At 37.0% G+C, this 15671-nt stretch overlaps 1 protein-coding gene across 2 annotated transcripts in view; it reads right to left on the reverse strand.

Moving 5' to 3' along the window:
- Positions 1 to 10963: 10963 nt before the first annotated feature.
- The window catches only part of HOMER1 (homer scaffold protein 1), a 125914-nt gene continuing 121206 nt past the window's right edge, over positions 10964 to 15671 (reverse strand). Inside the window, exon 9 of one of the 2 annotated variants that reach the window (XM_007175868.2) lies at positions 10964 to 14043. In XM_007175868.2, coding sequence (XP_007175930.1) covers positions 13855 to 14043 — 189 coding nt within the window. In that variant the 3' untranslated portion in view covers positions 10964 to 13854. Of the gene's footprint in view, positions 14044 to 14068; positions 15174 to 15671 lie in introns of those variants that run through there. The other variant, XM_007175869.3, reaches the window with a different exon arrangement.

Consider the following 15671-nt stretch of genomic DNA (forward strand, 5'->3'; position numbering starts at 1 on the left):
CCCTGAAGCTATTGCTCTTTCAAACAGAATGCAGTCAATTAAAACTAGAATTATAGGTTTGAGACATCTTGGTTTGACAATCAAATCATTAGCCAAAAGGAGAGTTTGGACCTTTTTTCTCCTTGTTGGGGTCCAAGCTGGTATTTAGCAGGCATTGGCTGAGGAACCAGGCTACATTAAGTCCTGTGATGAGCCTTATTCAAAGGAGAGTTTCATCCAACTTTCAGTTCAGGTGGCTCAGCGCCATGTAAGTTGGGAGAATTAAAGCAATGGTGATTGGTGACTGCATTCTAACCTGGCATATGTGGCTTAAAGGTTAACTTAGTAGCCAGTGGAGGAAAAGGAGAATTACATGGTATGTTCTTCACTCTCTGAAGGAGGCTGCATCCTCCCCAGGGGCCAATCTTTGGCAGGACTCTTGGGGAAAAATTTTGTCTTGACATAGTCTCTTTCAATCGTTCAGTCTTCACCTTGGAGGGAAGCCTTGTATCTTCCTCACTGGTGATGGTAAAAGTAGATCCTGACACCTAAAAAAGATGTGATAGTCCAAAAGATGTGACAAATGAAAGCATGCCCACAGTTATGAACCTAGCACAGTACATATGCTATTATTTATTTTTGTTGAGTTCTTGCTCATGATAGTTCAACAGTCAGAGCAAGAAGCTTGTTATCAGCTCTGACATGAGATATGGAGAAAAAAAATTTATATCAATGACATAAGATTAGTGGCCACTATTCTAACCAACATGCCATGACAGATAAGCAGAGCTAACAGACAAAAGAGGAAAGCTAATTTTATCACTTCACTGGGGTTACCTTGTCTTCTTAAATGCTCTATAACATAAAGCATGTTTAAGTTTTGCTATTGTTAATATATGGGTTGACTATAGAGAAAAAAAGATTCTCTGAATTATTCAACAGAATGAACTTTGCAACTAATAAATGAAGACAGTTACTAACATAGACCAATGGTTAGCCTTAGACATACAGGTTAAAAAAACCCTGCAAAATTATGATGACATATCTTTAATTTTTTTGTAGCTATTCTAATTCTTGCCAAACTCAAAAAAAGATTTGAAGTAGCTTACTATAAAAATATAAGTACCAGGACTTCCCTGGCGGCGCAGTGGTTAAGAATCAGCCTGCCAATGCAGGGGACACAGGTTCCACCCCTGGTCCAGGAAGACCCCACGTGCCGCGGAGCAACTAAGCCCGTGCACCACAACTACTGAGCCTGCGCTCTAGAGCCTGCGAGCCACAACTACTGAGCCCATGCACTGCAACTACTGAAGCCCACACGTCTAGAGCCTGTGCTCTGCAACAAGAGAAGCCTCCGCAATGAGAAGGCTGCACACCACAACGAAGAGTAGCCCCTGTTCGCCACAACTAGAGAAAAGCCTGTGCAGCAATGAAGACCCAACGCAGCCCCCCCCAAAAAAAAATATATATATATGTTTATATATATATGAGTACCATCAGGACAGTATAACAAAACCAAACTACTGATCAAAAAAACAGGAACAGTAACAAATAAGTAAGGGCCAAAAGGAAGAAAAAAACCTAGAATTCTAAGAACACCTATCTGAGGAACCCTACAGCAATTAAGCCCAATATCTGGTCTTGAGCTTCCTAGCAGCCAGGGTGATAAGGGAATAATGGATGTATATAGTTGTCAATGCCTAGAAATAAGAAGCACAGGTCAAAAGAACAAATTATTTTAGTCTTAATCTCTGAAAATAATTTGTGAGAGCTCTTTTCTTAAAAGGGGAATTGGGTAAGATAGTGAAAAAAAAAGTTCTGACAGCTCCTTGGCATAACATGCAAAAATGCTCTCCGTGTACATGAAGTACGATCTACCTTGCAGGAACACTATGGAAATAAGTAAGGCTTCACCATTTTAACACAAATTAGGCCCTTGTAGTTGGAATCCTGGCATCCTCAGGCAACCAGAATGTGGCCTTGAGTTTGGACATGAGGAAGATCATTTCCTGGATAATAAGGAGAAGAGATGTCACAGAGAATTTTAGTTTGTATCCATGAACTATCCTGGAGCTAGATCCTATTGATTTAGTATAAAATTAAATGAGAGCTATCAATTGGATTATCTGGTGTCACCTGCTAGTTCTTCTCTAGTTTATTTTGGACCTTTCCTCATGAGCTCTTTTCTAATTCCATTTTCTCTGCACACCGTTTTACATGTCAGGGCTTTCCAGGGCTCCGGTCCTGTAATCCTCACCCTCTGTTTGATTTCCTCTACTCATGGCTTCACCAATAGCCTGTTTTCTGGTAACTTTCAAATTCATTTCTTCAGCCTACACTTCTCTCCCAAGCTTCAGATCCATGAGGCTTCTGGAGAAGTACCTCAAACTCACCAGATCCAAACGGAATTTATCTTTCTTCAAACCCAATCTGGAAACCTAGAAGTCCTCGACATTTACCAAGTCCTGCAATGTCTACTGCTAGTGGATACATTTTCCCAGGCCACAATTAGAGTGTGCAAAGAATATAATTTTATTCTAAAATACATTCTGCATAGCAGCAGAAACATTGTTTTTGTCAACATAAACTCAGCCAATCAGAGTTTCCCTTCTACCACCTCCTCCCTGCGGTTACAATTAAGTTTCACCTCATATCAACTGCTTGGGGGGGCTTGGAGAGTATGGGTCCTTGCTCTTTATCCACTTCTGTTGATGCTGCATTTGCTTACATGGCTGGGTTCCCTCTGGCCCTGGTCACTGGCATGTTTCTGTACCAGCATCCACTGAGATGTCCGTCTGGTCATTGGTGCCGGATCCACGCAGGTGACCCTCTATCCCAATTCACTGGCTCCTTTGCCAGTGGCTTCTGTGCCTCCTAGAGAGGGTGAGGCAGGGGAACTTCTCAGCTGCTTCCCTACACCACCCTGGACCCCCAGGAAACTTCCAGGCAAGACTTGGAAACTGAGGCAGGGCTGTCACTTTGATCCTCCATCCTCTCTGGGGACTCACTTATTTGTCCCCCAAACTCTCATCTCAGGCAGTGTTGGCAGGAGGGGCAGTGCTTGGGGCTCCTTCTTGGTGATACTTGCCGCCCTCTCATTGTCTTGTTTCCCTTCCATTCCTCTTCCTTGACATAAGGAGGGAGGGTCTTTTAAAAAAAACCTCATTTGAGGGGAGAAATTCAAAAGTAGGGAGTTGACTCTCTCATTACTACAGCAACGACCCAGTCCTGAGAGCCAGGGAAGAGGATATTTGTGCTGTTGCCTGAACTGCTGAGAGCGCAGGGGAGGGAAAGGAGCAATAAATGCCAGGAAAGAAGGAGAAACTAAAAATTCCAAAATATCACCCCAACACATATCTCTTGAACATCTCTCATATTTAGTTCAGCTGTTTTTGCATCACTTTTTTTTTTTGTCTCTTACCTGGATTGCTACAATTGGAAAAAAAAAAAAAAATAAAGCCACCCTGAACCCTGAATCTGGTCTTGCAGAACCTTTCTTTAACCCATTCTTTTCTCCAGCTTTACTGAGATATAATTGACATGTAACATTGCGTGAGTTTAAGGTGTACAACGTGATGATTGGATACATGTATATGTTGTGAAATGATCACCAGGATAGGGTTAGTTAACACCTCCATCACCTCACATAGTCTTGAATTCATTCTTGATACTGTGGCCAGAGTGACTTACTTTTTCTAAAATGTAAATCCAGTCTCATTACTTCCCTCCCCTGAGGTTTCAGTGGCTTTCCACTCCCTTTAGGAAGAGTCAGAACTGCCGAGAACACAAGACAAGGTCCCATCTGGAATCTGTCCACCGTTGTCTGCTCTGATGCTCCAAGCTAAGCCACTGGGCATTAACCTGAATTTGAGCACGTCTCTCTGTCCTTGTGATGAGCCTTTCTCCTCGGCTCTCCATCCGTTCACCTGATCTTCAAAGTGGACTGCTATTCATCTTTTACATTCAAACGCCACCTCCTCAATGACACTATCTCCCCTCTCTGTATATTCCCCAGAAGCTATGACTCCTTCCATGATAAGGTTAGTGTCTTATTGCACTTATTGGCTAACATACATGCTTCCTCCTTCACTACAGTATAAGCTTCTTGAGGGTAGGGACTCTGTCTTATCAGCTTTGTATTTCCAGGGCCCAGCACAGTCCCTTGTGACATTGTAGGTGCTCAAAAAATCTTTCACTGAATGAACAGCCAAATGGCAGGGGATGGACCAGAAGCAAAGCCACCAATAAGGTGACAAAAGGCTCCTGGCATAAGAGGGAGACAGTAGCTGGATACACCACAGTTTAAGCATCTCCTTATTTCTCCTTTCCTTTTTAAACATATGTCCTTCTTCCCCACTTTGAAGGCTATAAAGCACAGCACTTTGGGTTTTAAACTGTCCTACACACCCTTGGGGGTCCTCCAGGCATCCCCAGATGGTGACCCTGTACGATGGTTGGTGGACCAAGTCACTAAGCAAAGGTAAACATTTACACTAAGCATCCTCTCTTTTCTAAGACAGTAAGCGTGTTCGGTCATGCAGCACATTTACTGAGTGATGACTACGTCCAAAGTATGCTGCTGGTTGCTGCCTGTAGTGTAATTTAGAAAGATTTTCATCAAGACCAGTCAAAAATTTTTTGCAGTTTTAGTTTTCAGGAAAAGTTATTTATCCAGAGTTCATCCTGACTCCCCGGGGACACAAGAGGGACTGTGGAACATTTGATTTGATTAACTGATGATTAATCAATCTTGAATATCCCTAATACTTGAAAAAGTAGCATCAAGGTCAGAAAGAAGGGGGTAGAACAAAAAGTAAGAAAAAAATATGGAAATGCTTAAACCATCATCCATCCATAAAATGTAATACTCTGAAGAAGCTAAAAAGCATGAGGTAGGTCTATGTGTACCAACTTGGACAGATCTTCCCAAGAGATTAGGTAAAAAATAGCAAATTTATAACAAGACATACCATTTGATGAAATTTATGTACTCCCTCCCCTCCAAACAACTAGTTATTTCTATAAGCACATATATGTTGTATATAAGTGCATATAAAAATGCTGGAGGGACGTACATGGAATAGATTATACTAGTAATTTCTGGGGCTGGAACTGAAAGATCAAGGGTGACATTTGCTTTATCTGTACTTTTAAAGACATTTGAAAAAGGAAAGCATATATGAGCCACTTGCATAATTAAAATGAAAATAAAAGGGTTTTTTATCTAAAAAAGGAGAGAAGCAGGGAGATAAGCATTCAAAGACATAATACCTTTGTGAAATGGAAAACGAACGATTTTTCTCATTAAGTGATAGATTGTTAAGTATCGTGAGTTGATAAATTTTTGTACCTGCCTTCTTACAAAAGGTCTGCAGTTCATAGTTCACACACGATGGAGTGGGAAGGGAACACGATTAGCGGGCAGAGGACCTGCGTTCTACTCCTCCTCCTGCCTCTTACTTGGCCCATCACTTAATCTTGCTGAATCTCAGACTCTACAAAATCTATAAAATGGGGATAACAATAACACGTAGGTCATGACATTGCTGTGAAAATCTGTTGTGAGATGGCCACGTGTCATAGACAGTGACATTCCGTTTTATACTATTACATAGAACATGGGATTTTAATGCACAGAATACATTCTAAAATAAAGGCTCTGCCACAGGAGACCAAGATTAATCACTACATAAGAAAAATATGAACAAAGGTGGTTGAAAAGTTAGAGTTTATTTGACAATTCACAAGTGATTTGCAAGTTTTATGGATTAGTTGGAGCCAAATTTGAAAACCAGTAGCTCCTCTTTTCTTCCTGGAATGTCTAACATGCTCTAATTTGTTGCCCAAGTAGTGCAAGCCGTGCCTACTCAAGGAATTCAAGCTAATTTTAACTTAAACTAGAAATAAAAATCAAATATACCACACAGCATTCTAAAACCAAATACAGAGAGTATTTTGTGCTTGTTGCCCTTGTTTGAGATAATTTCTACCAGAGATAATTTGTATACAGTTATCTGTTTATGAATCAGTATGAAAAAAAGAGTAAGGATCATTTAAGATAACAGAAATATTAACTCTCAAAACTTTCTATAGCAATGCAAACACAAACACCGTCTGGTCCTAGTGGTGAATTTAGTATCAAAATAACACATTTAAAAAGGTACATGTAATACACTTAAGCCTCTAGAACTTGACTTTGAGGCGAGGCAGCTGAGCCACAGAAAGATAATAAGCCAAGTTCTACTAGGGAACAGTGACCCTCACCCCTGTAACCTTTTAGAAATGACAGCCACCTGGAAAACCAATATATTAACAGAAAGAATGGTATGTAACATTTAATTTAATAAGTCAATAAGAAAAGTGAAGTTATTTTCATAAACAGCATTTGAGACTGGGTTTACAGAAGACAGACATTATCTTACGTAGACCCTATTTCTGTATTTTGTTTCAGTTGCACAGTATTGAGAAAGTCCTGATTCACATTAAGAAATGGTAGCAGTTCTTTAACAGCTCACCTTGAAATACCAAGGCGCTCTTCAGTTTACCAGAGATGGCTTTATCCTGGCATCTGCACAAAAAGAGTTAACCTGGTACTGATGTTTGCTGGATTTCAGTATTCTAAAATGTTATAAACTGCGTATCTGAGTTTGTTGGCTTTTAATTTTTATGTTCAAATATATTTATCAAATATTAATGAAGAGTTTCAACAGAACACAGTTGGAATATCATTGCCTCAAGACATGAGTTGATTTGTTGATTTATTTATTCGCGTGTGAAATCTGGCTACTGTGCGCTTCCACGAGTCCTTCACTCTGTCTACTCACTGCTCTCGGTCATTCCTTCTGTCTCTTTCACAAGCTCTTGTCTTGTACCTGGCTCAAAGTGACATTTTCATCTTGTAATCTCCCCATTTCTCATGCTCTCAATTACAATTATCAATACATATGCTGACAATTCCCAAGTATCTATCTCCAGCTCATAATTTTCTCCTAAGCTCCAATTAGAATTACATTTCTACTTGGATATTCCATAGGCATCTTAAACTCAAAACAGATCTAACCCATCATTCATCTCGCTTTGTCTTGCCTCCACCAAAACTAACCCTTTCCCCATGTTGAATTCACTATCTGAGTAAATGGGATGGTAGCACCTGGCTGTCCAACTCAAGAGATCTAGGAGTCATCTTACATTCTTCTCTTTTCTTTGCCATCTACTGATTCCACCAAGAAGCCCTACTCATTCTACCTCCCCAATACTCTCTGAATCCATTTCATCTTTTCCATCCCAGTACAACCACCATAAAGCCACCTCTCAACAGGGACTACTGTGATTTGCAGAACTACCTAGACTTTTAAACCATATATTTTAACACTGTATCACTTCTTTACAAAAAAAAAAATCCTTCAATATCTCTAGATTATCTTCAGAATAAAACCCAAATCTTTCATATGACTTACAAAGTCTTTCCTGATCTACCCTTCGCCTACTCCTCCATCACCATCTTTTGCCATATACCTTTCCCTAACACCCTGTGTGTCAGTGTACTAACCCATTCTAACCTTCTAAATGTCTCAATGCTTTCATCCCTCTAAGCCTTTGCACATGACAAATTCTCTACAATTCTCTCACACCCCTTCAACTAGCTAGCTCTTACTCCCCCACCCAAACTCAGCTAGGTATCATCTCTTCTGGAAAAGATTTCTTGACTCTTCTTCCCTCTGGGCTTCCTCATGCTAGTCCTCTGGGCTTCCTCATGCTAGTCCTCTTTATCAGAGTACTTATGCACTGTAAACTGTCTGTGTCCTGCACCGAAGTATGAGCTTCTCTCTTGTGTCTCTATTCCTGGGATATACCAGGTGCTCAACAAATATTTTAGGTAAGAGAATAGAAGGCATGACTTAAGACACCAATGGATCACTTACAGGCCTATTAACAAAATACTAACCCCACAACTGTGATTTCCCAGTGAGAAGGCACCTTGCTCTATGAGTCTTTTTAATTAATTCAATTCAAACCCAACCCTTCCTTAAAAAGTTAAACATAGAATTACCATATGATCCAGCAATTCCACTCCTAGGTATATATTCAAAGAAATGAAAGCAGGATTCAAATATTTGTATATGAATGTTCACTGCAGAATTATTCACAATAGCCAAAAGGTGGAAATGATCCAAATGTCCATCAATAGATAAATGGATAAACAAAATGTGGTATATCCATACAATGGAATATTCAACATCAAAAGGGAATGAAATTCTGACATAAGCCACAACATGGATAAACCTTGAAAACATTATGCTAAGTGAAATACGCCAAATACAAAAAGACAAATATTATATGATTCCATTTATATGAGGGCTACCACCCATCTAAAGAACCTAGGGCCATGAGTCACTTCTGTGAATGATCTAATGGCCTGATCAGTCACAGAGGCCTTAACTTCTGTGGAAACAGAACTGACCACAAAGTTACCTAGTACTGACTGCAAAACCCATATCCTGCTGAACTATTATTTAGTGTTGGAGGATGAGTTTTACAGGTTTACAACTTACTTCATTAGGGAACTTAAGAGATAAATTGTCTTCCCAAGGCCTTTATAAACAGTTTGCTACTTAAATTTTATAGACTGAAATTCTGCATATGAAACTTACTTTCCTTGGATTATCTGAAGCCTGTAAGTTTAAAAAAACTGGGGAGTAAAACATATTGCATGAATATAACACCTGCAAACAAAGTATGACTTGCAACTGAATGATGACAAGCATTGTAAACATCAAATGAGCCTGAAGGAAGACGTTCAAGAAGAGCAAATATGAAATATATAGTTAAGAAGTGTCCTAACAGAGGTATTCCAGACAGGCAAGCTCAAGGGAAAAACGGTACCAGCAACATGAGTAAGATCTCCACCTTCTGACAGTGGGCTGGATGACCAGACTGACTGCTGTGGGAACATAGCAGGTGCATCATCTGAGCCTTTTTCCCTCATCCCCCCTCCAAAGGAAAACCCCTGGCAGGGACCCTATACGTAGAAATGAAATGTCAAACAGTTAGTACAGTGCCTGTCACATAGCAGATATTCAACAAACACCCATTTCTATTCCATTTTATACTGAAGTTGTTGGGAAAGCATTTACTTCAAGTACGTCTGCTTTCTAGCCCTGTTTTCTGAAACAGTCATTCCACTTAAGGTATAACAATCAAATAAGTCATATACACAAGTCATATAGATATGACTTACTATATATATATACATATATATGCATATATAGTAACATAGTTATAAAACACGGATAACAAGATAAAATCATGAATGTAGTTAGAAAAAATACCCACAAAAGAAATTTTTCTATATTACAGAAATGGGCTTAATTTTTGGGGGCACCCATTGTCATCTTAATTTGGTTTTATTAGGAGAAAAGAGAGTAACATTTCTGTCCCTGGGTAGATCTGACGTGAAAATAATTGACAAAAGTAGGTCAGAATCCCATGGAATGGTGAGGTCTGAATGTTAGGTGTCTTATATTAGGTTATAAATCCTGACAGGCAATAATGACAGGATCTTCTGAAAGCCTTTGAAATTCACTAGGGCAGTCCCAACTTGTTTAGTTAAAAGCAGCAGCAAGGTAGGAAATAGAACTTCATGTGACTCTGGCTACCCTGATGTGTCTTAGATAAAAGCTGAAGTCATCATGCTCCTACTCTTTTTGCTGGCTTTGTTTTCACAAAAAATATCCTCTCCTTACCCACATACACTTCTGGTAGCCTTTGGAATGTGTCCTTTAATCTACAAGATAAAAAGGGTACTTAAAGAGATCAACGAATTGACTAGAAATCTGTTGGGAGCTTATGGCCTGTCCCCTATTCTAGATGCAATTTCTCTCCCTGGGTCACCTGTTTTTGGTAAAAATAACTCAATTCTTTTTTATCTAATATACTAAGCAGAAATCGCTTGGCAGTGTAGTGCTGATTTTTTCCTTGGATAAAATTGTTAGCAACTTGTAGTTACTTTACTAAGTAATATCAATATATAAACAAAAAGAGAAAAACATTCATTTCTTTTAATTCATTAGCTATGCTTATTTGTGTGACACCTATATATTGGTTTCCCATAGAGAAAAACTGCCATAAAAATTTAAGGTCCAATTTAACATGAATATTAGTTAAAAATACACTTTCACAATTTAGAGTAAGGTGAATGATACATCTGTTTCCATTCTAAAATGATCCTTTTCTAGTCATCTTTACAATATTTTCTCACATGAAAATTATCTTCTCAACAAATACTTATTATAGCATAGTATCCTACTTGAGAAATTTTTTAAAAATGTGTCATTCTCAACTACTTCTTACCTGAAAGTTTTCCTCTTTAAGATTTATATAAATTAATTGACTTCATGAATGATAAAGGAACAATGTTAAATATCCAGAAGAAAAAAGTTCAATGAAGACTATTTCATGGCTTTAAGCACTGAATATCAGGATGTTAAAATCATTTGATATCAAATAAACAAAAGGATTTCTTTAAAAAACAAAACAAGAAACCACTGCCACCAAACACATTTTCCCAAATGGCCTGCCTCGCATTCCAGAGCTGACAGAAAATCAGGTCTGCAAGGAGACAGCAGCTGAGCTGCATACTCCAGAGTTAAGCAAAAACATGGGAGGCCGGAGCACACATGTGAAAGAATACATTTAATTTTAACAAGGCAAAGAAATGAGTTTTAAAAGGTGGTGGTGGTTTAACTGAGTGTCTCTTTTAGTTCCACTTGAAAAAAAGGTGTAAGTTTTTCCTCTAACTGCTTCCCAACAGTTCAATGACAGCAAAACTTTAAATCTATGGTGGTGCTGGAGTTCTTCTATTAGGGACAAGAGGGATGCAACTTCATGAACTTTTTTTAATCTGCAGAAAGAAAGGGGGAGAAAAAAAAGACAGAGAGAAAGAGAGAGAGAGAGGAGAAACAAAAACTAATTTTCCAGGCAGGGAAATACTTATAAAACCTTTTATGTCAAAGTTAGGATTTCACAACATAACACACTAATGCAAAATCCAGTAGCACCTGTAAGATTTAAGTAAATGCTGCCATCACTTAAATGCTTTTTAAAAAGTATCTGTAAAAGACTGAAGGAAAAAAAGATACATTCTCCAGAGAACAACAAATGTATTTCAAAATAAAAACTGTATTTTTGTTTTTCTTTTTTTCAATTTTTTTTTGTACAAGAATTCATAGTTATCATATAATAACTTACACACAAATGGGATCAATCTCTGCTCTCCTTTTCTGTGTCACTTCAAGTCCACATATTCAGGCTATAGTCCCCAACATTATTTTCTGATAAATATATTACCACAGTTTGATCTAAATATACATTATATAATACTTGTCTCTGGGAAAAATCAAATTTTAATATGCAAACTTTTATTTATATAATACAGAAATGAAGAAAACTACAGTAGGCACACAACCTAATTATGACTTGTAGATGATGATTTCTAGATACTCTCCTACTGTAAATGAATGTTTAAAATAGTCTTAATAAGAAAATTTTATTTATATGTGCACTTGTGTCCACCTTATCCCATATACTGTACACGTCTAATGACAATCTGGGAATTTAAAGGTGCAGCCCTCAAGAAATTGTTTAATCACTAAAAAAAGAAAAAATTAGACTCTATTGGAAAGGAAAAAACTCACAAAATTTCCAATTTTAGATTTCATGTCCATAGGAAAATATTAAAAATAATTTTCTGTATATACATATGAGTATATGTATATATTGAATTACAGATGTCTCATATATCAATACAATTCAAGTGGAGACATTTTGGTGAGTTATTTTCCCATTAAATGACAACTATGTCAAAATTTAAAAATATCTTATTACATCATTAAAATAATTCACTTACCATTTCAACAGCTTACCCTTTTTTTTTTTGAATTTTTAACTCTTCATAAACAAATTTTCTGATCCCTAGCGTTAAATCCCCTATTTAAATTAAAATCTGGTGCTCTGTTACTCAGAAACTGATGGATAAAATCACATCTACTTCAAAATTCCATCAATCAAATAAATTTTATTACCTGATTTATCAGAGAAATAGCTCTGAGCTTGTGTACCTAAATTATCCTCCCTATTATAAACAGGTGAGGAAAATACCCTAAAATAGATGGAGGTAACTTACATGATATTATACCACATATAATACAAGATGATTAAGTGTCTGATATAAACTTTTCAGAGACACCTGAAAACTCACTTTAGAAACTAACTTTAGAAACAAACCATTTATTTTTCACTCTAATATAAATTAATATGTATGTATTTACATACATACACATACATATATAAAACAAAATTGTCTAGTGTTGATTAGCTGTGAGTGAAAAAATGGTTACAAATTGATTAACCAGCTTAATTCTGTACTTAACAATTCAACTGTTTTGGGGTACAGACAAAAAGTCAGTGCAATTGTAAACTCCATGGAGTCAGATACTCAAGCACACACTTTAAATAAGAACCCTCCTCAACATCACAAGCATTGGACAGCAAGAATATATGGACTCTAATGCAGTTCCTACTCCAAAGCAGACTAGACAGCACTTGACTTACTTTTAAAACAGTTTCTTAAAAGAAATATATAAAGAAATGCATGTTTGCTAAAAGTCCTTTAAAATTACCTCAAAACAACATTAAATCCTGTTCACTGAGAAGAGCCCGCTGAATTGAATTCCTGTTTTGAAATGCCTAGTTAACAGTTTAGAATATTGCCTTGTGAGGATTGACTAGAGACGTGGTTGATGTGAAGACCCAGACAGAGTACACGGCTCCAATCCCAATAGTCCTCTGATTGGCTGCTTGATGGAAATGGATCGCCTTTAAAATAGCTATACACCTTAAAATGATCTATAATAAACAGTTTCCCAACAACCATTATTATTTGTAAATTGAAATGCATTAATCATTCAGAAAAGATTTCTTGCAAAATATATAAATAAATGTAACTGCATATTCTGTAAATATACTTAACATTGCTAGACCAGACCGCCAGGGACGGGCTGCTGTATTTCAGTACTGTGTGTCAAATTTATTAGAAATTTAAAAAGAAAGATTTTGGAGGGACTCAGCTGCCTTCATTAGTTGGCTTTAAAATGTGTAATAAAATGGGAGACAATATCTTCTCATAAATACATGGAATCAATATGGAAAAGTAAACTATACAGCAGACAAGATTAGAGAACACCAGAGTGTACCAGAGTGGTCACCAGAGTGAAATATCTTCCAGTATAAAAAAAGGGAAGAACTCTATACACCCAGTTATAGTAAGTATGTTTCAATTAAAGATGCAGCTCACTCTCACTCCTGGCAAGAATTAATTGGTAATGGCACTGCTGCCAGCAGTGCAAAAATATCCTGAGAAATTATTCAGATTACAACAAAAGACAGGGCTTTCATCACTAAGTTTTTGCACAAAACACAGCTTTAGATATCATAAATAAATTAATTTAAAAAGCAGATAACCTTCACTGTGTTGAACACAAAAAGGGGATGTGACCCAGACATTTGTTAATTCTCCCATTGGCTAATATCAGAAAAAAAGATTGCATTAAGTGTCTGTTTATAACTTTCTAGTTAACTATGGCCAATAATATACATGGAGGTAATCTGTAGTTCAAGTTTTTCATCTCTTTTTCCCCAACTAGCTACAAGCTGAACTCTAAAATTTACACTGAAATATACAATTCCAATTTTCAAAAGATCCTCCTCCTGGACAAGGGATATTCAAATTTTTTGTGCAATCTTGATGCAGAGCCCAAACAGTCCTATGAAGAGAGACAGTATATTTTTTAATCAATTGGCACTGAAATTTAACTTTCCTTAGCTGCGTTCTAGTAGCTTGGCCAAGTTATCTCGTAATTCTGTTAGTTCAAAGATTTTTCCATCAAGAATTTCTAACAGTGTCTTCAGGTTATTGCGAAAAGCTTCTTGTTCATTCTGACTTTTCTCCAGACGTTGCTCCAAGTCAGACAGTTGTCCTTCCAGGTCTTTGTTCCGAATTTCTACTTCCTTTAGAAACAGAAGTGTGATATATATATGTGTGTCAGTTTAAGACTTAACAAACAATATAACTTTTGTTATGACTAATATTGTGGTAGTTAATGCAGCTTGATAATTAGGATGACCTTCTGAGTCTTAATGCAACTTAAGGAGGTTTTTAGATTTTGCCATCTGAGAAATCCATGTGGTTTTATTGATTGGCTTGTTCATGAACACATCTGTCCCCCCAACACAAATTTCCTGACTGCTTGCTTTGTGCCAGGCAACACTAGTCTAGGCACTTCAAATACTGAGATCGGATGAAGACCCATTTTGTGGATTATCGCATCTCTTTTCTATTTCTGCCCATGTCCTTTTCCTCTGGCACAATTGTTAGCAATCTCAGATGAAAGCAGGCAGAGAAAAAGAGAGAAATTAATTTTTTCTCCTTATTGGAAATTTTGGAGAAAGATTTAGAGAAGAAAAATGACTCAAATAAGGTTTTAGGATCCTCTGAATATGTTAATTATTCTTTGTTTCGCCTCAATATCAAATGAATGCATATGGTAGAGAATATAGCTCACCTGCTAAAAACTGTAGTGAAGATATATAATAACTGTACATATAAGAGAATTATACAACTAACAATTCCAATATACTGCAGATTAAGGAAAGAAAAAAATGACAAAAGGGAAGTAAAAGTTCATGACAACAAAAACATTTTTAACTTTTGAAACAGAATAAAATCTGGCATACTTAAAAATTATTTAGAAGTTACTATATATTATATCTGAAGGACAGTAGATTTAAAAAAAAATTATTGAAAGGCAATCTGGTAAATGTTAAATGAAAATAACAGAACATGAAGCAGCACACTGCAACAAGGCAAAAATTTGTATGCATGAGGACAAACAATGGGAATTAAAGTACACACAGAAAATAGGAAACAGTTCTGGTTGTTGGCATTATGAGCACTTCTTTCCAAAATGTATTTGTCCTATAATACCAGTAAAATTAAACTTTTGAGAAAAATAATTGGAAAATTGACTTGAATACATATAAGAAAGTAACCATTGATTTAGCATTCTCAACACAAAGAAATATTCACATGTTTAAGAGCAAAGCTCAAGCAAAAGGACACCACAGATGAGTCGAAGAGCCTGGGAAAATACAAAAAAAAGGAAGAAAGCAGTTATAATGACTTATAAAGAAAGAATTTAGGGAATTCCAATCTAATCTTAAAGTATTTACTGTTAGATGTTAACCAGGTATGTTTCTAATCTTTTTCCTTTGAATAATCTACAAGGTGAAGATAAGTAAACTGAGAGCAGATTCTGAAACCAATAAAATATTTATAAATTCAGAAGCCAAGTTCATGGAGGCTCTAAACTATGGGGGAGAAAACAGACCCTGGGATCAAATGTAAAAATTCCACTCATGATTGCACAGCATGCTCTCTTGCCTGCTTAAACAATAAGCTTAAGAGTACTGTAGAATGTTTCCAACTGTAAAAATAGACCAAATGTCATTCACTAGAAAACACCCACTTCACCAGGCACCGCCCAGTTTGCCCTCTAAAGCCGTCCTTAAAAATGAAAGGCTTCCTTGTTCTCCTTGCCAATCAATGAAACATCCAACCATTTTCAGTGGAAGCAAGC

Source organism: Balaenoptera acutorostrata, chromosome 2 (genome assembly GCF_949987535.1).
Source record: "Balaenoptera acutorostrata chromosome 2, mBalAcu1.1, whole genome shotgun sequence".
In the NCBI taxonomy this organism is placed as follows: Eukaryota; Metazoa; Chordata; class Mammalia; order Artiodactyla; family Balaenopteridae; genus Balaenoptera; species Balaenoptera acutorostrata.